The 27,170-nt window shown below is 40.5% G+C and overlaps 1 protein-coding gene across 1 annotated transcript; it reads left to right on the forward strand.

Annotated features, from left to right (window-relative positions):
• The first annotated feature begins 188 nt into the window (after positions 1 to 188).
• pla2r1 (phospholipase A2 receptor 1) lies at positions 189 to 27,170 on the forward strand. The gene is made up of 30 exons (XM_078246102.1): positions 189 to 587; positions 2,234 to 2,614; positions 2,768 to 2,941; positions 4,145 to 4,309; positions 4,614 to 4,727; positions 5,314 to 5,463; positions 5,749 to 5,943; positions 6,057 to 6,220; positions 6,685 to 6,795; positions 10,288 to 10,400; positions 10,495 to 10,664; positions 11,716 to 11,924; positions 13,535 to 13,680; positions 14,304 to 14,388; positions 14,487 to 14,622; positions 14,718 to 14,753; positions 15,293 to 15,453; positions 16,461 to 16,525; positions 17,096 to 17,199; positions 17,289 to 17,425; positions 18,980 to 19,097; positions 19,268 to 19,401; positions 19,886 to 20,027; positions 21,392 to 21,627; positions 23,440 to 23,620; positions 23,760 to 23,894; positions 24,235 to 24,357; positions 24,436 to 24,612; positions 24,984 to 25,019; positions 25,663 to 27,170. The coding sequence occupies exons 1-30, from the start codon at positions 443 to 445 to the stop codon at positions 25,878 to 25,880; spliced, it is 4,461 nt and encodes a 1,486-aa protein (XP_078102228.1). The 5' UTR covers positions 189 to 442; the 3' UTR covers positions 25,881 to 27,170.

Raw genomic sequence — 27,170 nt, forward strand, 5'->3', positions numbered from 1 at the left:
ATCTCTATCTATCTATCTATCTATCTATATATCTCTCTCTCTCTCTATCTGTCTGTCTGTCTATCTATCTGTCTGTCTGCCTGTTTGTCTGTCTGTCTGTCCGTCTGTCTGTCTTCATGTCTGTCTTCCTGTCTGTCTGTCTATCTATCTCTCTATCTCTCTGTCTCTCTGTCTATCTCTCTATCTATCTATCTATCTATCTATCTGAGCCCTTTTGTTCAGTCTAAATAAAGTTGTACTGCTCTGTCCCGGTGAAAACAGACGGAGGAGCAGCAGCAGCTCCTCCGTCAGACGTGACGTCGCTGGTCCCCCGCTGAAAAACTTCTTTCGGCTCAAAGTTTTCTATGAGGGGAAAAAACAACGAGCCCAAAAATACTCTCTCTGACCAGGAGCCTCGGAATGTGCGGACATTTGCACTTCAACATTGTATCCCGCCGTCGAAATGTTAATGCATTTGTTTCGTTTCCTCGACTCCGTGGCTGTTGTGGCGACTATTTGTGTAGCAGTGTTGTTGGCGAAAAGCTGCCTGTGTGTCACCGAGGAGGACGATGAGGTCCTGGAGAAAAAACAGCTCATGGAGTTTTACAGTAAGTGAAATCATCTGGCTACAGCTGCTGCTCTAGGGTCCTTGTTATTATTTATGTTTAATGTTAATGATCTCCTGCTAAATAAGCCCACACTTCATCTTTTGTCCTATGCTTTTAGGTAATTAGGCCTTTTATAACTACTGATTAGTAAATGTGGAGGAGAACAGAACAATCATGACAACATGTTGTCATTGTGCTGATCTTGTGTGTGAAGGGATGGTGTTTGAAATCAAACTATTCTTCAGTCTCCTGGGGGACCCCACCTAAACCATCTCCACGTTCCCTAGTTGGCCTCTGGACCACAGTTTGAGCCTCACTGCTGCAGCTTGGCTCACATTACCAACAGTTATTTTGTTTATCTGTAAAGGACAGGACAAGCTAAAAGTGCAAGTTCATTTTGATAAAGAGAAACATGTGCTGTGCTTTTTTTTTTGTCCCCAAGATGAATTAATTACTAAAAGTAAACATAAAAACCTAATAAAGTGACATCTGAATAAGGACACATGCAGCTGGTTAACATGTGATCCTGTTTGCAATAGGGCTGAAGTGATTAGTCGCCTAGTCTATTGAGTGATTATCAATGGTCTTTTTGAAAATCAATTAGTTTATGAAGGAATAACGTCAAGCATTCACTGATTCATGCTTCTCATATGTGAGGATATGCTGATTTCCTCAGTTTTATATCATTGCATGTTGAATCAGAGTTGAGACAATTGATGAATTGATTAGTCGATAGACTGCAATTCTGATAATCGATTAATCGTTACAGTTAAAGGCTCATTCTCAGGTTCCAGCTGTTTTTATCTGCTTACTGTAATATATCGTAAATTGAATACTTTTGGACTGTTAGTTGCACAAAACAAGCAATTTGAATGTCACCTTGTGCTGAGAAATTGTGAGAACCTTTCCGATATGTTGTACATTATTCTAAAAACCTTGATGAATCAAATAAATAATCAACATTTAAATAATTGATTGTTGCATAATTTCTAGTTTTCAAATTGTATCTCACCATTGTCATGAAAACCTCTTCTTCCCGTCCAATACACAATTGAATATGTTTATGTATTAATATGATGGTATAGTCCATATATATAGTCCATAAACACAGAGGACAGATATCCGAACAATGAAAATACACCCCCGAACATACACTCTTGTTTTTCATATGCAGTTTGCAATAGAAACATAAAGGAAGAGATCATTCCTCCAGCCTTTTTCAACATTGCAATTTGTATACATTCAGTAATGTATACATCCTCCCTTTATTACACGAAGACCTTTATTCATTTTGAAAGATAAAAGGTTTCCTCAGGCCTTCATCTAGCTTGAATTCTGTTCCATTTTGTTGGAGAAACATCTGAAAAAAGAGAAGCCGGTTGTGAAAAAATGAATTCTCACTTTACTTTCTGAACTGACTTTATGTAAAAAAATGTTTGCATCCCACTGAGGGGGTATGCTATCATACAGTATATTAATCTATTGTTTTGTCCTCTCACTCACTAGACCAGTCCATACATCCATCCTCCCCACTCTGTTACATATTCACATAAATTCCTCACTTCCTCCCCCGTTTGTCACCCCTCTTCTCTTCACACCTCCCCCTCCTCTCCTTTCCTTCTTGTATCTCATTCATCTTTTTCCAGAAAAGGGTCTGTTTATCCTGGAGAGCGAGCCGCTGAAACGCTGCATCACAGTGGATCGCTCCAACCTGGTGCTGGAGGACTGCGAGCGGCCCACGCGCCGCATGCTGTGGAAGTGGGTCTCCCGACATCGCCTCTTCAATTTGGGCACCAGCATGTGCCTGGGCCTCAACATCTCTGACACGACGCAGCCTCTCGGCACGTTCGAGTGCGACATGGCTTTCCCTGTGCTGTGGTGGCGCTGCAGTGGAAACATGCTGTACGGGGCATCCCAGTGGATGGTGGCTGTGGCCGGACGTTTGGTGGTGGTAAAGAAAAACTCCTATCACGAGTGGAAAAGGTACAACACCCCCAGAGAGGGGCCCTGCTCATATCCATATGAAGGTAAATGCCTGAAATATCCTGTATGTTCTCTCTGACTCTTTGGTGACATTTGACACACTTATGCAACACAAAACAGTCGTCTTTGTGACTTTCGGACTTGCCTGCATAGGATATTTGTCATTTACAATCATACTAGTTGTGTCTTATTTTCAGATATCCACACTCTGTTGGGAAATGCACATGGCATGCCCTGTGCTTTTCCCTTTAAATACAACAACAAATGGTACTCTGAGTGCACGACTGAGGGGCGCGAGGACCATCTTCAGTGGTGTGCTACCACCACTCGCTATGATGAGGCCGAAAGATGGGGCTTCTGTCCGGTGCAAGGTAAAATGGACACAGACGCCCATAGAGTAAGAAAGGAACTTGAGTAAATACGCTACATGGCCTGAAGTATGTTTCAACATCGTAATGCCCACATGCACAAAGGAAGGGCCATAATGAAATATATTTCTGAGTTTGGTGTGGAGGACCTGACTGATCTGCACAGAGCTCTGAACTCAACCCCAGCCAACACCTTTGAGATGAAAGGGAATGCCAACTGTAAGCCAGACATTATGGCCTAATGTCAGTTCACAACTTAAGTAGTCATATCAACATATTAATGGTTTTAAAAGGAAATGTTCAAGAATCATACAAGGGTGTAATGGTTGGGTGTCCATTTACTGTTTGCCATATAGTGTATTTATAATAAGAATTACATTTGTGTCACTGAAATTTGTATAATAAACCATACCTTTAAAACCTTTATAATATCTATTAGGGCTTATGCTGGCCTAGTGGTTGATGGTAATGGTATACAATATACTGTGATCACAACAATCACACAATACAAAAAAAATTCTACTTATTAAGGTCTAAGTAGTCTATATCACCAACGTTTCATTTACGGGATTGTTCCTGTGCCTGATGTCCCTCATTTTCGGTCGGATGTCCCTCACCTTCCGCTTTCTTTGTGTTGGCATGTGATTCGGGAAACATCCTCCGAGCTAGAACCGACAATAACATTATATCTATCTTTTTTTTGGTGTAAAATTCTCATCACACACTCAATAGCCATCTTAATTCCAGAGCTTGCCTCCCTACGTGCACGTGTTCCACCAAAAGAAGTTCCTTCCCGAGGCTATTTTACAGAGACACTGTTGCTGTGTCCAGGGCTTAGCAGCGCCCGAGACAACTGTGATTGGTTTAAAGAAATGCCAATAAACCAGAGCATGTTTTTCTCCACAACACTGTGGAGATAGGCCTGGCCATGCAAGACTAAGGTCTAAGTAAGCTCAAATCTTTCCTCCCACACCGTAATGAAATTCTTGCAGATTTTATCTGACTCAAAAAAGATACAAATCCAATATCATGTGAAAATGAAGTGATAGTTTGTTGCATTCTCATTTTGCTCTATGCTCACATTAACGTTAGACCATGGTGCACTGCATGCACTCCTTCCCACACCTGGAGAATATGTGCATACTGACTCATTTTCTTTTCTTCTCAGTGTCATACTGCCTTTTGAATTCATGGCTTTATTCATAGATTCCAGTTGTGAGCATTTCTGGGAATCAAACCAGGAGCTGCGTGCATGTTACCAGTTCAACCTGTACACCATCCTAACCTGGAGTCAGGCGCTGTCAACCTGTCAAGCTCAAGGTGGAAATCTGCTCAGCATCACCAGCCTAGCAGAGCACAGGTACATCAGAGGTAGGCATCTGGTAGAAAACACATGCAGGGACCGTAAAGCTGCTGAATGAAACATCCACCATGTGCTGTACCTGCATCATTACAGGTACAGTACATGTTGTAACAGTAACAGTACACTAGAACTAGAACTACATTACACTAGACTGTACAGATTCTTCATTCATACTGCTTCAGATTAGGTTTTGGTGTTGTTCGATCACTCTGTATGTATTTTATCACTGTCTGCTGTCCTGATTAATTTAAAATCCCACAGTGATATGTGAGACCAGCTGCACCAACATTGTGTTTTTGCATCTTGTGGTAGATCGACTGGCAAGTGTTGGAGCGATGGTGTGGATCGGGCTGAACCACCTGAAGGATGGACGGGGGTGGCAGTGGTCTGATGGAGCACCTCTATCACTGGTCAATTTCACCACAGGTACTGATTATCTGTTTACTCCAGGGCTAAGTGAGAGGGCAATGTCTGTTTCATGGGATTTTTTTAACATGAATATGTTCAGTGTGTAATATTTTTCTTTAAGAAAAAAAAATCTGTTTCAGTAGGTTTATTGTTAAATCGTGTAGAGCGCTTGCAATTTTGTGCACTTCAAAGTGTGCATAAAACCTGCTCGTGAGTTGATGAACAGTGTGGAAACAGATTGTAAAATGTGTGCATGACATAAATACATGTATGAGCCAGAGAAACTTCATCAGCTCATTTAGTGACGTTGTAGAGCGTTGAGTGTTAATTGCTCCGAGTATGCTTAACAATAGCTATTTATTAGCAGTCGGTAATACCTCGCACAATACAATGCATTGCGCTCATTCTCAGCTGGCACCTTATGTAACACAATAAGAAATGAGATGAGAGTTGTCTGTTGTAGTTTTAATATTGAAAAGATTATTACCAGAACATGAATCCCATCACTGATGCAATTGAAATAGTTGCTCTAACAATGAGGAACTAAAGATGAGGAAGAAAACACGAAAATAAAACATTGCTTCCATCACTGTGTTCCCATCAGCTCTGCCTGCCAGCCCGCTGCAGGACAACAGCCAGTGTGGAGTGTACAACTCAGCCTTCGAGGGTCACTGGCAGAGTCTGTCCTGTGAGTCTGCTCTGCCTTACATCTGTAAGAAGACACCTAACGACACCCAGAGAGCCGAGCCACTAGGTGAGAGCATGTGCACGCATGCATTGCTTAAATACCTGACATCCAAGACTGTAGCACGGATGAATTATGAGTCGTAGTGCAAAATGTACGATAAGCTTTTTTAGCTCTTGTAGCTTTTGGCCTCAACAGCTGCACTGCACCTGGGGAGTTTGACTTTTGACCCTTCTCTCTGTTGCGCTGTTGGTGGCTAGACCAAAACAATGTTTGCTGTGAATTTCTGTTATTCTATTCTATTGTGTTCTTATTTCTCGTCCTCCCCTCTCCCAATTCTTCTTCCTCTTACAGAGAACTGGCAGTATATCCGCACAGAGTGTGCTAATGGCTGGTGGCCTCATAATGGTTTCTGCTACCGGCTGCTGTCAGAGACAGAAGCAGGAAGCTGGGAGGATTCTTCCCGGGCCTGTGGCTCTCAGGGGGCAAACCTCACCAGCCTCCACTCTCTGTCTGACGTGGAAATGCTGCTCAACCTCCTGGCTAACTGTACGCAGCATCATGCAATACAGATACTATATGAAGTTCGACTTGTTATAGTATGTATACCAAGGGGATACTAAATACCATTTTGTGTGTGTGCGCGCCCTCATATTTCGCAGTTTCTGGGGAGAGTATCGAGGCTTGGATCGGCCTTTGGAAAAAGGCGTCATCTCCGACTGTAGAGTGGTCTGATGGCTCCCCAGTAACTCTCACTCTTTGGCACCAGTATCACCCTCTTCGCAACCTGACGGATGCAACACTCTGTGTCAAAGCAGACAGGGAGGTGGGAAACCCTGTATTGGTGCTTCTTTATTGTAGAAACGCTCTTGAAGCTAATTATAAGTGAGTTAAGTTAGCAAATTTGAATTGAATGAATCCCTTTTAGAGCTGCAACTATTGATGATGATGATTATTATTATTATTATTCATTAATTGTTTGGTCTGTATGCCCATTACAATTTTCTAGAGCCTAAGATAATGTCTTCAAATGTCTGTTTTTGTCTGACCAACAGTTCAAAACCCAAATATATTCAATTAATTTAAAACAAGTAAAAGCACCATATCTCTCATTTGAGTAGCTGAAACCATCAACTGACTAATCAAATGATTATTTATCAATTATCAAAATATAAAATTATCGACATATAATTAATCATCTAATCGTGTTGGCTCTAATCCCTTTTGTAATGTTTGTATGCATTCATCGGGTGTTGTCGTAGTGGGAGTAAAGTGTTACCTCTTTCACAGGAAGGTAACTGGCTTTTAGCCTCATGTGATGAGCGGCTGCCTGCTGTGTGTAGAAGAGAAAGCCAGAATCTCATTTATCAGCCTGGAACCTGGGATGAGGGTTGTCCTGAGGTAGGAACATGACCGCACAAGTACACGCACATACATCCAGGTCAACATTTACTCAATGGCTGATTCAAGACAAGGAAACCCAGTTTTGTATAGTAGCTCAACCTTTGCCCTAACCTCTCAGTAGAAGGGGATCAAGAACAACACATTACATGATTACGCAACACTTAATCTTCTTAATGTACCTCTGATAAGACTTTACCCATAATGTGCCACAACTCTGGTTTCAGGTTGTTCCAGTATTTGTATAGCTAGTGCAGTGCCCGTTGAAAATGTGCCAGTTTGGAACGGGCCGATTGCTTGGCCTTGCTTGGTATTGCTGCTTGTAGAATTTTTCAAAACCAAATTGTACCCCAAAATTACTTACAGAAGGACCCAAAACCACTTAATATGCAACTCCACTGTATAACCTACTACTGAATTACAGTGTAGGCTACTTCTACATCAGAGGAAGACATTGTACTGCTATATTTACCTGACAGAGAAGGCTGCAGATTCAGAATGTAATCATAAAATATCACAATGAAAATGTGGAGTAATCAGACATTAGCCTCATGGACTCATGGCAGTGCGCTACCCAACTGGCCCATTATGAGAGCTAAACAGCACCTATCTGCGTTAATCAACCACCAGAACCAGACCGTGTGTGTGCGCGTGCAGAGAGAGAGAGAGAGCGAGAGAGAGAGACGTGTTTAACGAATTTAACACTTCAGCAGAGGTGTTCATTTCCATACAGGTTTAGTGGCTTGACAGTTAACGGTGAAGTAGGGGATTTGATTCGCGGGGGTATTTTGGCGACGTTAATGTTGTTAGTGTTGTAAGTTAGCAGTAGACTTAATTAACCCTACCCAGGGTGAGTCTGATGAAAACTGATGTATCTGCCCGGTTCAACTCTGAGATTTTCTCACATTGCACAGCGCTCTGAAGGAATAATCTCTGAGATTACGTTATGTTCTGCCAGCTCACAGCAATTTAATACAATAGCAGGAAAAGAGTCCCCCCCCCCTGCTGTCGTAAAGCGTTCTGCATGTGGCGTCTGCGTGTGATGTGCAAGTTACCTCCCGCCCAAACACGCCCCCAAACACAGACATACATATATACAGATACGTCTCGCTTTATAAGATAGATAGCCTGCAATCCGCTCTGTCTGCTTGTTGTCTGTAGCTGGTTGTGCTTTGCATGTGTGGGATTCTGAAACGTCCTTAAATTCGGGAATTGTTGTTTGTTTATTCAAAGTTAAAGACAGTCCAAAGTAGTGCAACTTTGCACATTTTTGTGGGTCTGAGGTTTATGTCACATTTTAGCTGCCAAAGCTCCGCTGCTCTCTGTCTCTGGTCCTCAGGGCGAGAGGGGGAGTTGCCAGCAGCTAGAGCGGAAAACGCCAATGTGTGCTTCTTTTACCTATATATTTAACGATATCTTTTGCTTTTCTAATCCGAACAACGTCAAACTTGGCACTGCACTTATTTGTGCCCGTAGCAAGACACCTGTCAAGTTTGAAATCCATCGGGTTAACGGTTCGAGAGATATGCGCATAACACACACACAGACAGACAGACAGACAGACAGACAGACAGACGTTCCTGCAATTTATAGATAGATGTATTCCTTTGTAATGGACTCCCTTTGATTTGTAAGAAAATCTGATTTGTTGACTTGGTTAATGTTTAATGGTTCGACCACATCTAAAAAAAAATTCTGACTGAAACAAAAGTGACTTTTTTTTTACTCTGTCAGGCAGATTATGTGCTGTGCAGTGTTACAATAGCTCCATACAGATCAGGACGTGCATGAGGCGGAGCCACACGCCCACTGCAGTTCAACTTCTGAGCAAGTTGCCCCTGCAGAAGCACAATGAGCTGGTTCACTCCACTGCTGACGTATTGTCTGGAGTTCATGTTGCTCCCTGATTCTGTTTACAAGAATATCAGACTCCTGAGTCATCGGGCTATTTCATACCCTGAAACATGAGGCCAGAAATGGCCCTGAAGGCACAATATCAGTGGACATGCTCGAGCAGTCTATGATGATTCCTGCCAGGGTTTTAGCAAACAAAACCATATTTTCCACTTTAGTCTCTTCATTGTCTGGGTTGGAAATGTTTACTGTAGTGACATTTTGTTGATAATATGACTGCAGACACTCTAGCTTTAAAGAAAGCTTTAAGTGTTGCTATCATGTAAATGTTTATGTAGGCCTCTGGACCCCAAGTATATGGAAGATAGGGGGTAGATGGGATTTAGGGGTGAACAGGGGGCAAATTAACACCACTTGTCAAAACACTCCCACCACAGCCTAACACACATCATTGCAACACATGATAGGGGTGCACGATTCAGAAAATGTCACGTTTTTCAGGCTCAAGATTTGATTCAAAATCGATTTTCGATTCAAAAACGATTCTTGATTAAAAAAACGATTCACAGTATGTAAATGCAGTTACTTTTCCCATGTGATTGCAGTAGACATACAATAAAATAAAAAAAATATATGAATCGATTTTTGGAATTCTATGAATCGATTTTTTTGCACACCCCTATAGAATAACCTTTGGCCCAGATTAGGACTGGGTAGCATTGAAAGTTATCAATAGAAGTACCAATAATAAGGCGTAATAATGAGTTTTGGTACTTGATGCCAAAAGCAAACCTTAAAGACCTTGAGAAATATAAACATGTAACAGACTAAAATAAGATCGTGAACTGGGTAAATTTTACCTGATGAATATCATCATGCCTTAGATGTTAGCATTTTGTTCAAAGCACCGTTTAAGAAAAGACATTCTCAAATATTAAATGTTGCCTAAATACAAGCAACCATAGAAGAACTTTGCCTGAATGAAAACTGGCAATTTCTTTTTATTTAAATCGGGAAGTCTCAGATCAAAGAATAATCTCAAATCTGACCAAACAGTCAGTGCCAATGTTAAGTACTTGACAAATTTAGATACTGGGGCCTACGGACATATTATCAGATATATTATCATATCAACTGTGCATGTACACTTTAGTTTGTATTTATTTGTATCTTTAGTTCTCATCTCTCCCTTTGCGTCACAAGTTTATCTGTGTTTTTTGCCCCCAACGGCTCCTTCCAGGCAGCACTGCCTGGAAGGCACTAGGATTAGGCACTGGTTATGGTTAGGGTTAGGGTTAGGGTTAAGGTTAAGGTTAGGGTTAGGTGCCTTGAAGGCAGCGGTCGCAGCGCTGCCTGGAAGGAGCAGTTGGGCGCAAAAAACACCATCGAGCGCGTCACAAACCCAGTGTCTGTGCTCTCTGCTGAATGTTACTCCTGTAACTTTATTTTGCAGTGCTGTTTCTTCAGTCCATGACATTCTTATCATACGTGTGTTTTGATTAAATTTCAGGTCCTCGGTGGAGGTACTACATGTATATTTGCTGATGTTTTTGTTTTGTGCAATATATAAAGAAGCTTCATCTCAAATAGAACATAGATGGAGTTTGATTAGGGGATATTGTTTTGCTGATGCTGCAGGGCTGGAAGCGACATGGCCACTCCTGCTATATGGTGACTAGCCATGAACAGAGCTATGGAGATGCACTGATGGGATATTACTGCAAGGCTTCTCTCCTAACTGTGGAAAACAGGTGGTTCATTGAGCAAATGATTTATTGTGTTTTATTTGTGGCAACATTGGCTCCTGTCCCCTCACCTCTCCTCTCTTCTTCCTCGTGCTGGCAGGTTTGAGCAGGCATTTGTCAACAGTTTGCTGAGCGAGAGTGGGACCAACAGCAGCAGGTATTACTGGATCGGCCTCACGGACCAGGAGAAGAAGGGAGAGTACAGCTGGCTTCTTCACAATGGCTCCTCGCTGCCTCTCACATTCACAAACTGGAACAAACACCAACCAGGTCGGCACATTTGTATTTGCTTATTATGCATAAGTATACTGTGATTGTGTTTAGCTGGTGATTTGGTTTAATGTGAATACCCCTCCACCCAGTGTTGTAGTACTCCAGATCGGTCTTGGTCTTAAAGGAACACGCTGACTTATTGGGACTTTAGCTTATTCACCGTATCCCCCAGAGTTAGATAAGTCCATACATACCCATCTCATCTCCGTGAGAAGGGTAACTGAGCGAACTCCAGGCGAACTCTCTGCTCCTCACCACGGGGCTTCTCAGTAGCACTGCTTCGCCTTCTGAGAATATAGTTCCCCGTTTGTATACGATTAGAAGATGGCTGTGTCTCATGTGACCTTGTTATTTGTACACGCTGTGACTATACAAACATGTAAATAGGAATATGTTGCCGTTATTTTGTCACTTATTGGGAGCAGGATCTGGGCTAAGCGAGGTTAGCGGTGGGTGCATCAGTTACGACACGCATGGAGATGAGAAGGGGATGTATGGACTTATCTAACTCTGGGGGATACGGTGAATAAGCTAAAGTCCCAATAAATCGGCGTGTTCCTTGTCTCAGTCTCAGAAAGAGAGGACTCTGGATTTTATTTCAAGACTGGTCAAGACCACAACTGCAGGGATATCACTAAATTAACTGTGCATTGTCTAATTTTATATGTTAACATCATTACTGTGATTGGATGTAAAACGTCCTGCTTCAAATGCAACCAATAACTTGACTCATTTCTAATTTGAAATTTGTAACTGTTAAGCCCCTCTCCCCGCCCCCTTAACACGCACTCCCAAGAAAGTATATCTCGGAGACAGAAGAAGAAGTTCTGGCTGTCTGGCACTGGTCTGGTCTTGGTCTTGACTTGGTCTCGCCCTGCCTTGGTCTTGGTCTTGACTCAGTCTCAACCCCTCAATCTCTGGTCTTGTCTCGGTCTGGATATACTCTGGTCTTGGTGATGACTCGGCCTCGGTTTATGTGGTCTTGACTGCAACACTACCGCCACCTTTTCAACTCCTTCATCTTCTCCTTTCCTTTTCCTTTCCTTAGTCAGTGCTGGTGGATGTGTTGCTATGTCAGGTGGCCCAGCTTTGGGTCACTGGGAAGTGAAAGACTGCAAGTCCCTTAAGGCCTTTTCAGTGTGCAAGCAGAGCATTAGCAGTTACCATGATGTCCAGCTGCCAGAGCACCACATTGATGCCTACGCCCCCTGTCCTCCAGGGTGGGAATCACACTCTGGGATGCTCCACTGTTTTAAGGTAGGACCTCTGGGAGCGTTTTACGGGGAAGAACAGTCTCTTTAATATTAATGTTCTTGTTTTCTGTGATGAAGGTCACATGACACAAAGTGTAGTTACCTGTGATGTTCTTTTGTATATGTTAAGTGGTATACCATGACTTTTTTATAACTTTTTTTGACATACTATGCTATGTTTTCAACATGAGTTATTTTGTGGCAGAGTGGCTCAGGGGTTTGCAATGTTCAAACTAACCCCAGCAAGCTGGCACTGCAGACTCTGACAGAGGTTCAATTCCCAGTCTGGATGGGCCCTTTTTTTGTGGAGTTTGCATGTTCTTCCAGACTTTTTTTGACATACTATACTATTCCTTTTTTCGACATACTATGACTATTTTTTGCAAACTTTACAATGACTTTTTTATCACTTTTTTCAACATACTATGCTATCACTTTTTTCACCCCTTTTTTGACATACTATACCATAACTTTATCATTTTTTTTCAACATACTATGCTATGACTGTTTTCAACGTGAGTTATTTGGCGGCAGAGTGGCTCAGGGGTTTGCAACGCTCAAACTAGCACCAACAAGATGGCATTGCAGACTCTGACACAGATTTCATTCCCACTCCGGACGAATTTCCATGGAAATTCGCAAGTTGAAATTGTACAAATGAAACCACATCCATTCTTCACAAATACTCCTGTGTGGCATACCTGAGGCGGGGTTTGAACCCATGTCTCCTGGTCATCAGTCGGCGTCATTCCCCACTGGACCATCTCCGGGTATGATGTACACAAGATCCAAAGAGAAAGAAGAAACTTCATCAACCTTGTCCTTTTGTTGCCTTTTAAAAACTCTTAAACATGCAGATAAACCATTAAAACATCTCAAATGTACAGAGAATCCTTGAAAAGCCCTTAACCCTTTCCAAGACATAAGTAATAACAAATCAAACCCTTTAAAATAGTGTGATGCTTTTATATATCCATGAAATAACCTAAAACCTGCGTCACAAAAGTGAGGCGACTCTGTGAAGTTGAACCTTGGTTAAAATATTGATATTACTTTTTAGAGTCCTGAGAGCTCAACTGAAAAAGAAACTGCTCCAGTCTGAAGGTTGTGAGTTCAAATCCCACCTTTATCATTTGTGTTTTTCTTTTTCATAAAGGAGTCTTACTCACTAGGGGGAGCCACCACTATAAATATAGCTATTTAATATAGCTTGTAATTGCTGATTGAACAAGTCAAAAGTAATTTGTAAGGTGACAGTACTAACCACAAAGCTACTGCCTGCTACAAAGAACTGCCTCAAAATAATCATTTGAATTGAGAAAAGATTTTAAAGAAAATGTAACATTATGTGGTTTACCAAAAATGCATGTATTGCAGGGTTATAATGTTGCTGTTCTTTTTGTTATATTGCTTTTGAAAGTTTGACATATTATTCTCATTCATGCCAGAAATATTTTGAAATTGCTGAAAACATTCACAGAATATATGTATGAAAATATACCGAAAAAACTCAAACTGTTTCTATGATGCATCTCTACAGCCTTATTGACAGTGTTTGTTGTCCATTTAAGATGTACTGTAACTCTCAGCTGAAAGTAAGTGTTGCTCCTCTAGGTGTTCCACGATGAGAAAGTTCTGATGAAGCGTTCCTGGGTGGAAGCCAACTTCTTCTGCCAGGCCCTCGGAGCTCAGCTGGCCAGTTTCCACCACTATGAGGAGCAGGTGTTTGTTAAGCAGCTCCTCTCTACCATGTTTGAAGGGTTGGTACAGCCCTCTGGGCCTTGTCAGTGCAGGAATGTCATGGGAATTGATAAACGCATCAGTTGTGGTGTTTTTATTTTATGTGCATAGAGCAGCAGGTACACAATTTAATAATTGGCTTCTGAAGATGAAATATGGTTTAGGATTGTTTTATAATATGTCGACAGATGATTTATTTTTTTACAGGACGCCTCTAGTAAAAACAACACATAAATAAGTCAAGTAACTAAGTACAGTAATACATTTTAAAATATCAAGTTTCTTAATGGCAATTGTAAACAATAGTGGATGTGCTGCAATTGTTTAATAATGTTGTAGAGTCAAGTAAGTGTTTTTAATCAAACTTTTTATTTTGAATTTAATTTAAGAAAATTTGCGGACATCCAATCGTTCACATCTGCTAGACTTCTAACCAGAGGACAGATCAGAAGCCTTATTGGGCAACACCATGTCTTTGTATGATGTGACATTTCCTTCTGGCTATTCAACTTGTGGAAATATTCCCCAGAATTTCCAGCAAAAGTTATAGACAATTTACATTATATCACCATATACCATTACCTATAAAGCCATGTTGCGTTCATTGCATTGTGCTTTTTGTTCTGCTCCTCTCTTTTTTTAGAACAGAGGGTCGCTGGTTCTGGGTGGGTTTAAATAAGAGAGACCTTGAACATCCCGGAGCCTGGGAATGGTCTGATGGTTCTCCTGTAAGTACATACAGATGTTGACTCCTTGTTGTAACACAAAGTTATTTTCAGAGGCTGTATCCGTTATGCTTTTGGCTCTTATGTGTGTTTTGGTGCAGGTGGTGACGTCCTTCATAGCGGATAAGAACGAGGAGGACGACAGGAGGGACTGTGCTATGTACAGCGACCTGACCAACACTCTCATGCCTCAGCCCTGTGACACCAAACACGAGTGGATCTGCAAGCTGTCCAGAGGTAAACGCCCTCAAAACCACCACTCTCCCCCCAGACATACTGCACATACACACATCAGTATTGCATTACTTACCGAACTCTGACTTATGTTGCAGGTGATAAACTGAAAAAACCCTATTGGTACACTGAGCGTAAGTGGGATTTCCATTTCCTTCATTGCTTAACTAAAAAACCTTTATCATTTGGCAGAAAAGGCTGACTTACCATTGAATCCACATACAACCCAAACATATTACACTTAATACCATACTTCAATTTTACTATACTTATTTTCTTAATATTGTATTTTCTTTTTCTTAATATTGTAATTCTACTACTGCTACCTGTCTACTCTGGAACAGCATCTTGCTTTACCTTTTTTGGAGTTTTCCTTATCCGGTTTGAGTTTTTTTTTATGCTGAACAGACTGTAAAGACGTATAGATTTTAGGACTGCTGTGATGTGTATACAGCATTTATGTGTTTTGAGTAAATCTCAAATACATATAATAAGAATAAAAATGCAAGTCAACAAAATGTCAGTATTTCTTCTATGTGGAATGCCATTATTAGATGTGAAGCATCAGTTAGTAAGAAATTAGAACTGTGTATTGATTCATTATACCCATCGATATCTGTTTAAAATTGTATTACCTGAAAATGTTATAATTGTCCGTCTGGCTCCACCACAGAGAGCGAGCCCTGGGTGTTTTACCGCGGGGCTGAGTACCTGCTGGCCAAGCAACCCTTTGATTGGGACGCCGTCTCGCTGGCCTGTCAGATGATGGGAGCATACCTGCTGTCCATTCACTCCAGAGAGGAGCTGCACTTTGTCAAGGAGCGCTTGCGGCGGGTCTGTTATTGTGACTGCTAAAACCTAGATTCACAGAATTTCAGTATTGCCAGACTGCCATATATTTGTAGGATGGCTTCTGTTTTATAATAACTCTGAGGTGGTAGCATACAGCATTACTGTAATAGTTTTCATTTTTTTCAGAACATGACTTTTTGTCCTTCCCATTTAAAACTAAACATGGGAGTGAATTATAAAAAAAAAACACCCTAAGGCATTTGTCAGAATCTCAATTTTGTAGTATAATTCTGTCGGCTAAAGTAATAAAAAACTTCTACTAGACGATATCATATATACAGCACAAATATGTATGATATTATTGTGATGAAGAAACCACAACTAATTTATATTGCAATATCTCTTTCATTCATTTCATTGTAAAACATGGAATGTGAAAAATGTATTCCAGTTATTTCAATAACTATTTTATTTAACAAAAAAATATAAAATGCATCTAACATTTACTTTTTCTCCATGCAAATGCTCCCAGCATCTAATTATGTGACTATAATGATGCCAGGGGCGTTGGGACATAACACTTTTTTGGGGGTTTCAGTGAGCAGGAGCACAATTTCACACAGGAGTACACAGCCAGAGCAGTGTACTTAATCACAGAGGCTCTTCTCCAACGACTGGCCCAATAGGCCTTTTCTCCTAACAGTTCACACACACACATACACACACAGTGAAAACAAACAATTGACTCACTCATACAAACTCAAGTGTTTACAGACACACGTCGACAAGCTAAAACATTCCTCATGTGCGGACACTTTCATGCTTGAGTGCCCCCACACACAGAGAGTAAAAAAAGGCTGTCTTTTGGCAGCAGCCTTTTGGACCACACTAAAAAAGTCTCTTGTGGTGTTGAGGCTTGTGAGGGGATAAAGGGAACAAAACAAGGCCATGAAAGAAGGGAAGCACGGGCCAAGGAGAGTGCCTGAATGGCAGAAAGGTTAAAAGTGAAGTTCTTTTTCATCTCTGGTCCTATAACTGTGTCTCCTCAGCTCTCGCTGGGCCCGACAGACTGGTGGATCGGCCTGTCCATTGGGCAGCCTGGAGAGGAGGTCAGGTGTGTGTGTGTTTTGAAGTTTGTTAAACATTTCCTGTGGCTGCCACTGATTCTATTAGAGCGGTCGACACTTTGTTCCCCGTCTCAAGTAAAGAAATCCTGATGTAGTTCCAACCCATCGGCCAGAATCACAAAAGCAATATGGGAGCCGTGCTTGCGAACAGATGGGGGCAGCTACTCACAAATTGATACATTTGCGAGTTGTACATGGCTTTTGAATGCTCATTCGCAGGTAGTGTTTTGAAATTTCAAAATGAGCAAGAGGAAATGATCATGTCGCAAATTGTTGCTTGCATGTTGCAAATTTGGTGAAATAATACCCAGGTCTCTAGAGGAAAGCAACATAAAGCCAACTGAAGTACAAATCATTTACAAATGAAAATGTACAAACTTAAACTGAAGACATTAAATCAGAAATAGAGCCCAGCTACAAAGAAAAAATGACCTGCAGGTGAAATATAGTATATATTATACACTGTATAAATATAGAGTCTTGTGTGGCAGGTTCATTAAAACCAGGACATCAGTGAGGGCCGTTTGTTAAATGTATTTGTGTGTGTGTGTTTGCAGGTGGAGCGACAAGACAAAGGTAGAATTTCAGAACTGGGAACAGGGGAGTACCAGTGGTGGTCCAAGGAAAAACGAGTTGTGTGTCACCATGTCCTCTTCGTCAGGTAAGCACATGCACATGCAAAAACACTCACTGATGCATGCTTTACCTGCACATGCTAGAATGTGTTGAGGTTTTCTTGGTATGTCGCAGGGAAATGGTCGGCGAGTAAATGCAGCGATCTCCACGGCTACGTTTGCAAGAGAAAGACTGTGTCTGTGGTGGAGACTCCCAGGGAGCCACACTACATCGGAGGATGTCCGGAAAATTGGCTGTACTTTGGACACAAGGTTCAGACACTTGGACACGCACACACACACACACACACACACACACACACACACACACACACACACACACACACACACACACACACACACACACACACACACACACACATACAGTTGAATCACTGATTGATATACCTTATTTCAGACTAAAGCATCCTAACAAACAGTTACCCCTGTTGAAGTTTACAATTTGCAGCCATCTTATCAGTTGTTTGGAGACAAAACTAATAGCAGGGTGGAGCCGGGTGCAGCAGGGTGGATGTGTGAAATTCACCTGTCACTCGAGGCAAAGACACCTCAAATTATTTGCTGACTTTCATATAGAGCCTTAACCCAATATATGATTGTAAAATTGGTAAAGTAAGACAGGTATAAGGTTTTAAGGTTATCTTTATTGTCCCACTAGGGGAAATCTGTAATGCAGCCAGGGTTCACATGAAAACAGAATACAAAAAAACAACATCAACGATACAACAACATAATAAATCGCAGAGCTAGAGCAGGGGAACGGAAATTCAGATGTACAAGAGTGCAAATGTGCAAGTAAGTAAATAAGTAAAAACCATTTATTAAATGTTTATATAGTGCTTATAAATGCTAGATATGGGGGGTTAAAGTGAAGTGTTTTAAATAGTTATCTGCTTATTTTGTTGTAATTGTGCCAACTGCAAAAAAAGTGACTCTTTATCCCGTTCTCTCCCACAAATCAGTTCTTAAACAGTCACTGCTCTAAATTCCCAGCTGCCTCTCGGGTTGAAGCAGGATGTTTGTGTTTACATTCACTGTTCTTTATTGAGTTATGTTGACAACTTCAGAATAACCCCCCCGCTGATGATGCTCAAGCTGAGTCAACCTCCATAAAGAGCAAAACCAGCTGATCTTTTTCTAAATTCTGTCTAGTACCAGATGAGACCCAGTGAGGTGGAATAGATGGAGTCTTTAGCAAGACTATCATATCATATTAAACAGAATGAAAAGCCTTGTAGTGATGTCTTTTCTCTGCATGATCAGCAATTATGGAACAAAGCCATTTGGTGCATTTAATTAGAGTGTTGTTGACAGGAAACAAGGGGAATGAGAGAGATGAGAACACCATGACACAAAGTTCACTGGACAGACTCAAACCCTGGACTTAAACCTCTAGGCCACATAGGCAACCCTTTCTAACTGGTTTTAAAGTTAAAAATAAATTGAAGTGCCTTTTCGATCTGAACTTGGTGGAATTTGAACTATGAAAATAAAGGCCTAAAATGCCCCAAAAATCATCTAAAAATAAATAAAATTGTTATCATTAGAAGCAGAGCTCTTGTCGATGCATAAAGCTGCCAAACACCAGTTACATGAAATCACAGCCTTCTCGGTCAATCAAAGAAGACTACATGCTTAGATTTTGTTTTACTTTGAATCCTGACCTCGCCAAACAAGAGTCCTAGTGGTGATAGGGAAATAAGGATTTGTATTTCACAATGTGATGTTCATGTTTTGTGTGTGTGTGTGTGTGTGTGTGTGTGTGTGTGTGTGTGTGTGTGTGTGTGTGTGTATGTGTGTTGGCAGTGTCTCCTGCTTCACCTCCCTGACAGCCCAAAGGAGGGAAAGAGTTGGAAAGATGCCCAGTCCATCTGCTCTTCATTCGCTGGTTCGCTGGTTGCTATAGAAAACGAGATTGAACAAGGTAGAGGCAAAGTGAACTGCACCACCATCCGACTAATGGCTAATTTGAGAAGTTCACTTAATTCTTGTGCTCCTCTCTAGCTCTGTTAGTAGGCATGTCAGAAAGGAATACTGCTCCATGTTTTTATTTTTGTTTTTTATATTCCTGTTGTCACACTGTCATTTCTACAGCCTACATCACCATGTTGCTCCAGGGAAGCTCTGTAGGTGTGTGGATTGGTCTGGAGGACTCCATGAAATGGACCAATGGGAAATCAGTCAGCTATACCAACTGGTCTCCAATTGAACCAAAGAGCTACCTAACTGTAAGCGCCTGTGAATACTTTAGGTTGACCTACACTGCTAACTGTGATAATCTTAGCAATTTGTTGTCTATTCTTAATGTCTGCTTGTGTCTGTGTGTGTGAATGTGCATCATCCCTCACAAGTCCAAAAAAAACCCAGCTTTTGCAGAAAGGATCTTCTTCTAAATCTTTGGTCTGTTTTTGTATATAGAGGAAGGGTGATATGTGAATCATTATTCTTACAGAGTTATTGTGTTCTTAAAAACGTATACCTTTGACGTTTTATAAATATATATATATATATATATATATATATATATATATATATATATATATATATATATATATATATATATATATATATATATATATATATATATATATATATATATATATATATATATATATATATATATATATATAATCACCATTTCACATGTGCAAACACACCAAGTATTGGTTGTGTGTATTTGTGTGTATTGATATGTACTTTATGACCCCCCAGGAGGATCAGTGGCTCACTGGATTTGCTGATGAGCCATTGTGTACTGTTCTGTCCAACAACCACAACTTCCACCTGACAGGGAAGTGGTACGATGAGAAATGCAGCGAGAGTGGGTATGGCTTTGTTTGTGAAAAACCTCAAGGTATGATTCCCTCAGTTTCTTTATCTTTGTCTCTCACAAAGTCACATTTGTCTTTCACTGCCTCTTTGACTGTTTTTCAGCATGTCTGTCTTTGTCTTTTGCTGTCAGACCACTCTGGCTTTCTGATGCTGAATGGTCTCTGATGCACTTCTCTTTTAAGTTATTCTCTCTCTCTCTCCGTTTTCTTTCTTGACAACCACATACTGTGGAATTGGCCCACAAATAATGGAAGATAATCAAATAGTGTAAAATAATGGAAGAAAATACTGTACTACAGATATATCATTAAACACATTAACAAAATAGAAAACACAATGACATTTAAAGGCTCACAACCTGAGCTGAAATCTTTTATTTGCTGACCTCCAGTGGTTTAACTTTTCACCTTGTAGCAGTGGTTTAAAAGTGTACTGTGACAGCTGTTGAGTGTGGTTACAGGTGCAACAAAGCACAATCAACAACAGTGCAATTATGTCATATATGGATTTAATTTTGAGTCTGTGAGACATTTCCCATATCATCTGCATTCTGATGTTACTTATTGTGTCTTTAAAGGACAATTTTGATATATTTCAACCAGGTGTGACTCTATTGTATTTACCCATATGTAGATCCCCATGCAGTTAGCCATATGGGCTATTCCAGTTGGGTACTTTCTGTACTGTTTACAATGATTTATGTAAAATGTAATGTAAAAATCATGTTTATTTGGGAAGCTGTAGAAGGCTGGCGCAGCTTGCCCTGATATCCTCGTTTCCCGTATCCTCGAGTGCAAAGATAGCATGGTGTCACAATGGCCACATTTATGGGAAATATGCCAGGTTGAAATATATTTAACTTTAAAGAAATAAACTCTAAACACCCAATGACACCAGTGATGGTAGCAAGTCACATTTCTATGGGTACACCAGGTCTCTGCTTTCATGTGGCTTTGTGTTGTGTGATTAAAAGAATTGATTGCTTTAATTGTTGAATAGTTCCAACATTTTGGGAAAATCGCTCATTCACTTTCTTGACGAAAGTTAGATGAGAAAATCGATACCACTCTCATATCTGCTAGTAAAAATTAAGCTACAGCCAGGAAACAGTTATCTTAACTTAGCATATAGACTGGAAACAGTTAGCCTGGCAGCACCTCTAAAACAAACACATTACATATTGTTGTTTAGGTACAAAAAACAGTGTGGTCGTACTATTTATGGGTATTGCATTGCAAGAAAGCGAATGAGCCCAAAATATCAAACTACTTCTCTAACTGATGTGTCATCCATTGATTGTGTATGTCCTAAACATTAATGCCTCGACATAATCATTCTACCCTTCTTCCCACACTCCCCTCTTTTGCCTCTTTTTTTTTGGTACAGATACATCCAAACCCCCCACCCACTCCTATCACCACCCTCTCCCTGACAATATTGAGTACAGGAGCCGCAGCTACAAAGTTGTGTCTGGCAACATGAGCTGGTACGACGCGATGCATATGTGCATAGAGAATGATTCTGACCTAGTGAGCGTTACAGATGCCTACCACCAGGCATTCCTTACTGTCCTTGTCAATAGATTGGCAGTCCCCCACTGGATTGGACTGTATAGTCAAGACGTATGTATCCTCTCATGCAATATGTACTGTATATCTCTGCACTGTGTATGTCTGCTGTATGTTTGTGTTGGAGAGTTGGCATTGTGTGCGTTTGTCTGCTTTTCTACATTTTGTCTTTAAAGAAATAGTTTGAAATTTTGGGAAATACATGTAGTCACCTTTTTAGCAAGAATTAAATAAGAATATTGATGGCACGCTCATGTCTGTGCAGTAAATATGAAGCTGTAGTCATAGGCGCCGATACCGTGGGTGCTCTCACGGAAAATACTGAGCACCCAGTGCCAGACTGCTAGTGGCTCCATTCATTTAAAATGAATGCTGCCAAGGTGCTAAGTGGAGCGTCTGTCATAGTGTGCCTAGGCTACTAGACAGCTGGCATTGATTCTTAATTTCCCACGAAGCTGATCGCGGTTACGTGTCAGTTAAACTTCAAGTGGCGCTGTCCTGAGTTGAAAGACTACTTTACAGCTTTATTATCGACTTAATAGGCGTGTGTGTTCGTGTCGGCCGCTGTCCAGTTCCTAAGGTTCTGAAATGCAAACATTTTTTGACTACTTTTTTTTTTAAAGGGCGTGCGCCCGTGAGCACCCACAGAGGAAAACATAAATCGGCGCCCATGGCTGTATTTATATTATAACTAGTACATAGTTAGCTAGCTTAACATAAAGACTGGAAACAGGGGGATGCAATGAGCCTGGCTAACTAATTAGCATGTTATTTCTTGTTTTTTATTTGTTTTATCCTTATGAAAACGTGTAAAAGTGTAAAAACAACAGATTGTAGTTTACAGGGAGTTGTGTGCCAGACTATTACTTAGCAGTAGCTTTCTAAGTCTCACGGTCATGGTGACCAAGCTAGCTGTTTCCCATAAGCTCTTAAAATGTTCTTTTAATGGACCTACAGCAATGTGTTATGTCTAAAGGTGTACGCCTCTAGGGTATTTTCTCTGGCTTTTGTCCATGTAGAGGTATTCTAAATCAGGCATGTGTCAGAGCCTTAACATTTACATTCAAGTATCGCTGAACCCCCGTGGAATGTCTTAGAGAGAAATGAACACAGGAAGTGAGGGAGCCGTTGCTCTCTCTGCCTCTTTTTTTAATTTTTTTGTTTTTGTTTTTATCTTGCATGATCTTGTTTCATTTCTGTCTCATGAGCCAATAATTTTGTTCTTTTAACTTTAATTGCACTGATTGATACAGTAACCATCCTAGTTCAATACTAACAAATTTGTATTTTTGTCACTGTTTAGTAACTATTATGACTGCTGCCAATCATGTTGAATCATTATACCGTGGTCGTGGAACACTGATTGTGTTTCACTTCTGATGAATAACTAGCTGGAATCTGCCCTCAGAAACATGCTCCTCCTTAACTAAACTATGGGACATATCGTGTCATTGTTAAGAGTTTTAAAAAATATATTTAAATTTTAGTTTTTACATTTTGTAGTGGTTCTAAATTAAGAAAACAAACCCAGGGTACAGTATTTCAGTAAGCACAGTGAAATACCAATAATTGTGAGTGGATACATAGTCCACACATTGCAGACACCCAGTACCACTGTACTATAGTAGTAGTATATAGTACTTGGCGGTCATACACAGCACACAGGTTTTATAAAAGTACAATAATTTATGTAATATTAATGTAAATAATATAATAATTTAATGTTAGCATAAGTGCAAAAGATGCAATACAGCAAAGACAACACAGTCAGAGGTCCATGTGAATTAAGTGTTGAGGGTTACTGGCAGAGAGCCACCACGAGTGTAACTTCTTCACTGACACTTTGGTGACTGTGCTTGCTTACAGAGTGGCATCAATTATCAGTGGTCAGATGGCAGTGACACAGTGTACACACACTGGGACGCAGCCGATGACGACGACAACTTTGTGACGGGAGAATGTGTGTACATGGACGTGAGCGGAGGCTGGCGGAGAGCTGACTGTGAAGCTCTGCTGCCAGGAGCCCTGTGTCATGTTCCCCCACCAAGTCAGTGCTACTTCAGGGAAATTCTGAGTGCTTGGCACGGCTCCTCAGCTGCTGAGTTTCTGTCACTCATAATGTGTGAAACCATTTTCTGCCTTTCCCCTGCTCTCTCTCTCTCTCTCTCTCTCTCTCTCTCTCACAGGCAGTAAACCATTTATCTCATATGAGGTGGCGTGTCCCTCTACATGGGTGAAATTTGGACATGGCTGTTACAACTTTGAGCCTGTGGTGCAGAAACTTACATTCAAAGAGTCAAGAGAGTACTGCAGGCAGAAAGGTAGGGATTTATAATTGTGGTTATTCATTACCTGTGTAGCCATTATCTGTGTAATGTATGTGTTGCTTTAGTAAGATGAGAGTGGTATGATTGAAAATGTGTTAGGTCACTATAATCTTCAGGATGGAATACATACTCCCTCTACAGGTCAAATACAGGAGCTGCTCTGAAATGCTTTAGGAAACCGTGGTGGCGTTTTTAATTAAAAATGTCTAGAGGAAATAGATGTAAATGTAAATATTCGTATTTGTTTTTCAAGCAGAGAGTTTCCCGAAATGTCAAACTATTCCTTTGAACTGCACAGTAGTTGTGAGTTTGTTGTGCTGCTGTCACTTTCTAGTCAACACCTCAGACGTCCTGACCATTGAGAGTGAGACAGAGAATCGTTTTGTTCTGGAGCAGCTGTGGTCGTCGGGGTTCCTTCACCACGCCGTGTGGTTGGGGATGTACTTCAACATTGACAGTAAGAATCTCTCATACCCATCATATGATCACGATCACCTGCAATCCCATTTCATTAAATTGTGGCCTCTGCTTTTAGCTGATTCTATGGCCTGGGTGGATGGTTCACCTATGGACTACACCAACTGGCCCAACAAAGCCCCAGACTCCAAGCTGCTGACTGCAGATGCCTGTGTTACTACCAGGGTGGTTGACGGTTTGTGGCACCTGTCACAGTGCACCGAGCGGCTCGGCTTTGTCTGCAAAACCATCTCAGGTAAGTTGAATCGGGAGGCCTTCTGAAAGATTATCGGGTCCCCTGTGTTGAACTCATAATCAAGATATTGTATATTTTTTGCCTTAGCTGTGGGTGCCCAAAATGATCATGTCAATGTTTTGTTCACAACTTATTTCCGCTACCCAAAGTTTAAAAATCACAATTCCAACAAACCATCATTCTCCAAAACAGGCCTGGGAGATACTTAAATGTTAACTTCCATTTTTGATCAAGATCACATTTCATAGCGATAAGCTTTCAGGATATAACGTCAGTGTCGGTTTTCTTCTTTGCTTATACCACGTGGTTTGAATACCCAAGATGATACATGATAAGTTATATTGAACTTCACTGTATGTGTTCTTTTGCAGATGTAATTACTGAGGTGGAAGTAGAACCGCTAAATGGTAAAGTGCACTTTAATTCAAATGATTTACACTTTTGGTTAGGTGCCATATAGCAAGCATGAATATTTGTTTAACATTGTAACATATCTCCAAATTTGGTGAATTTGAATTTGATTAGCTGGAAAATGCCTCGTCACAAAGCTGAAACAGGGCTGTTTTTCTCTTAGAGATACGTGGTTCTCACAGGACAGCGATGCTAAATGATGTTCTTAAAGAATATGATGCATTGCTGTAGCTTAAATTACCCAACAGTATATAAAGGAGTTAAATTAGCACAACCTTAAACATCTACAGCAGTAAATGCAACATACACATTAATGTAGCAGGAATATTAATCTTGAAACATCATATATAATATAAAACGCTGACAGGGAACATGTTACTTTTGACTTTAAGTAAATGTTGCTGTTGATACTTACACACTATTACTTTAGGTTTTAAATGCAGGTCTTTAATTTGTAATTGATTATTTTCACAGTATGGTATTAGTACTTTTACTAAAGCAAAGGATCTGAATAATACTTCTTCCATCACTGCAAATATATATATATCTGTATTTGTATCTTTATACGTGTAATTCCAAGAGACCATACATTAAAACAAAAATATGATGACATAAAAGCTATCATGTTGTGTATTTCAGGTTTACATCATGGCATCATCCCTGCTGCAGTGCTGGTGGCTGTACTGATCTTTGCCCTGCTTGCAGGAGCGATGTGGTTTGTGTACAAGAGGAACGCTTCACGTTTTCGTGGGCTTCATAATCTCGGCAGTGCTTATTACAGACAAACCAGCTCACAGGCTACAGAGTCGGATGGAAATGTGCTGATCACAGACCTGGAGGCTCACTCCGGAGAATAGCACTCAATGATTCCTCGAAGTTCTCTGTTGGTCTCTCGCCATTTCGCCATCAGGTATGAATGCCATATGACACTGTAAAGCTGTGACTCCTCGGGACAGTGGTGAGATGATGACGGCAAAGATTTTGTTTTGTAGTTTGAGAATGTGTTTGGAGGATCCCAGTTGCACTCAACTGTTTTCATTCATTCAAAACATTTAAAGGAGACATATCAGGCTCATTTTCAGGTTCATACTTGTAATTTGGGTTTTTACTAGAACATGTTTACAACGTTCAAAACAATTTATTTTTCACATACTGTCTGTCTGAATATATCTGTCTAAAATGCTCTGTTTTAGAGCCTGTCTCTTTAAGTCCCTCTCCCAAAAAGCCCAGTCTGCTCTGATTGGATTCCAAGAAAGATATGGCGCACCTTTGCAAAGGTAGTTTTTAACCCGTGTGTGGAGATACTCAGTTATAGGGTGGTATATTCTAATGAGCCAGCATGTGACATAGGGGAGCCAACTCTGAATGGCTATTTGAATCCCATGTTTTCTAACCTTGGCAGCCCGCAAAGACATTGACTGGGTTTTCTTTATTTCACAGTTTATGGGTTGGTATTCACTGCAAATACCCAAATGTTTGTGCACAAGCACTGAAAAAGTGATATTCATGATATGTACCCTTTAAATGAGACAAATGTTTTTGAGGATGACAATGAAGTGCCCACATTTGAATTTCTAAACTAACAAAGTTCACATAAATTGCAATGTTGAAGAAGGGATGCTTGAGTTGACTTGTTAAAAGAGGTACTGAGCACTTGATGGTTGTCATATTCCTGCCTGAGGATTTACTCAATTATATTTGGTGAATGGTATTTGGGTAAATTATTTGCATAATAAAGAAAGGTTTTGCTTAACAAGATTCAAACAAGTGAAATAAAATCTTGGTCTGCTTGTCAAGGTCAAAATGAACTTTCATTGTCATAAATAAAAGCCAGATTGATGGTGATGTATGTGATAATTTTGCATATTTCATTCAGAATTCAGGAGCTGTTCAAGCTACACACGTGGTACAGCAATGTTGTCAGTATTACTTTTGTATTTTTATTTTATTTTTTTAAGTACACATGCTGTATATTGATAAGAGTTTTTTTTGTATGTTTAAAAGTAACAGAAAATGTGTAAGGCATAACTGAGAATTGCATTGTTCTCTTGTTCACGTTTGTCTGCTGACGCAAAGCAACATTTTAGATGTATTTTGCACAATTTTCTTTGTGGTTTAATAAATTGAGGTTAGGTCTAACAATGCCA

Source organism: Sander vitreus, chromosome 1 (genome assembly GCF_031162955.1).
Source record: "Sander vitreus isolate 19-12246 chromosome 1, sanVit1, whole genome shotgun sequence".
Taxonomy (NCBI): Eukaryota; Metazoa; Chordata; class Actinopteri; order Perciformes; family Percidae; genus Sander; species Sander vitreus.

What these genes read in the sequence shown, in the direction of transcription:
- pla2r1 (XM_078246102.1), top strand. Translation starts at nt 443, where the DNA reads ATGTTAATGCATTTGTTTCGTTTCCTCGACTCCGTGGCTGTTGTGGCG. An exon ending in CTCTCTACCATGTTTGAAGG is followed by an intron (nt 13,681 to 14,303) that starts GTTGGTACAGCC and finishes CTCTTTTTTTAG; the next exon opens with AACAGAGGGTCGCTGGTTCT. An exon ending in GTGTCATGTTCCCCCACCAA is followed by an intron (nt 23,621 to 23,759) that starts GTCAGTGCTACT and finishes TCTCTCTCACAG; the next exon opens with GCAGTAAACCATTTATCTCA.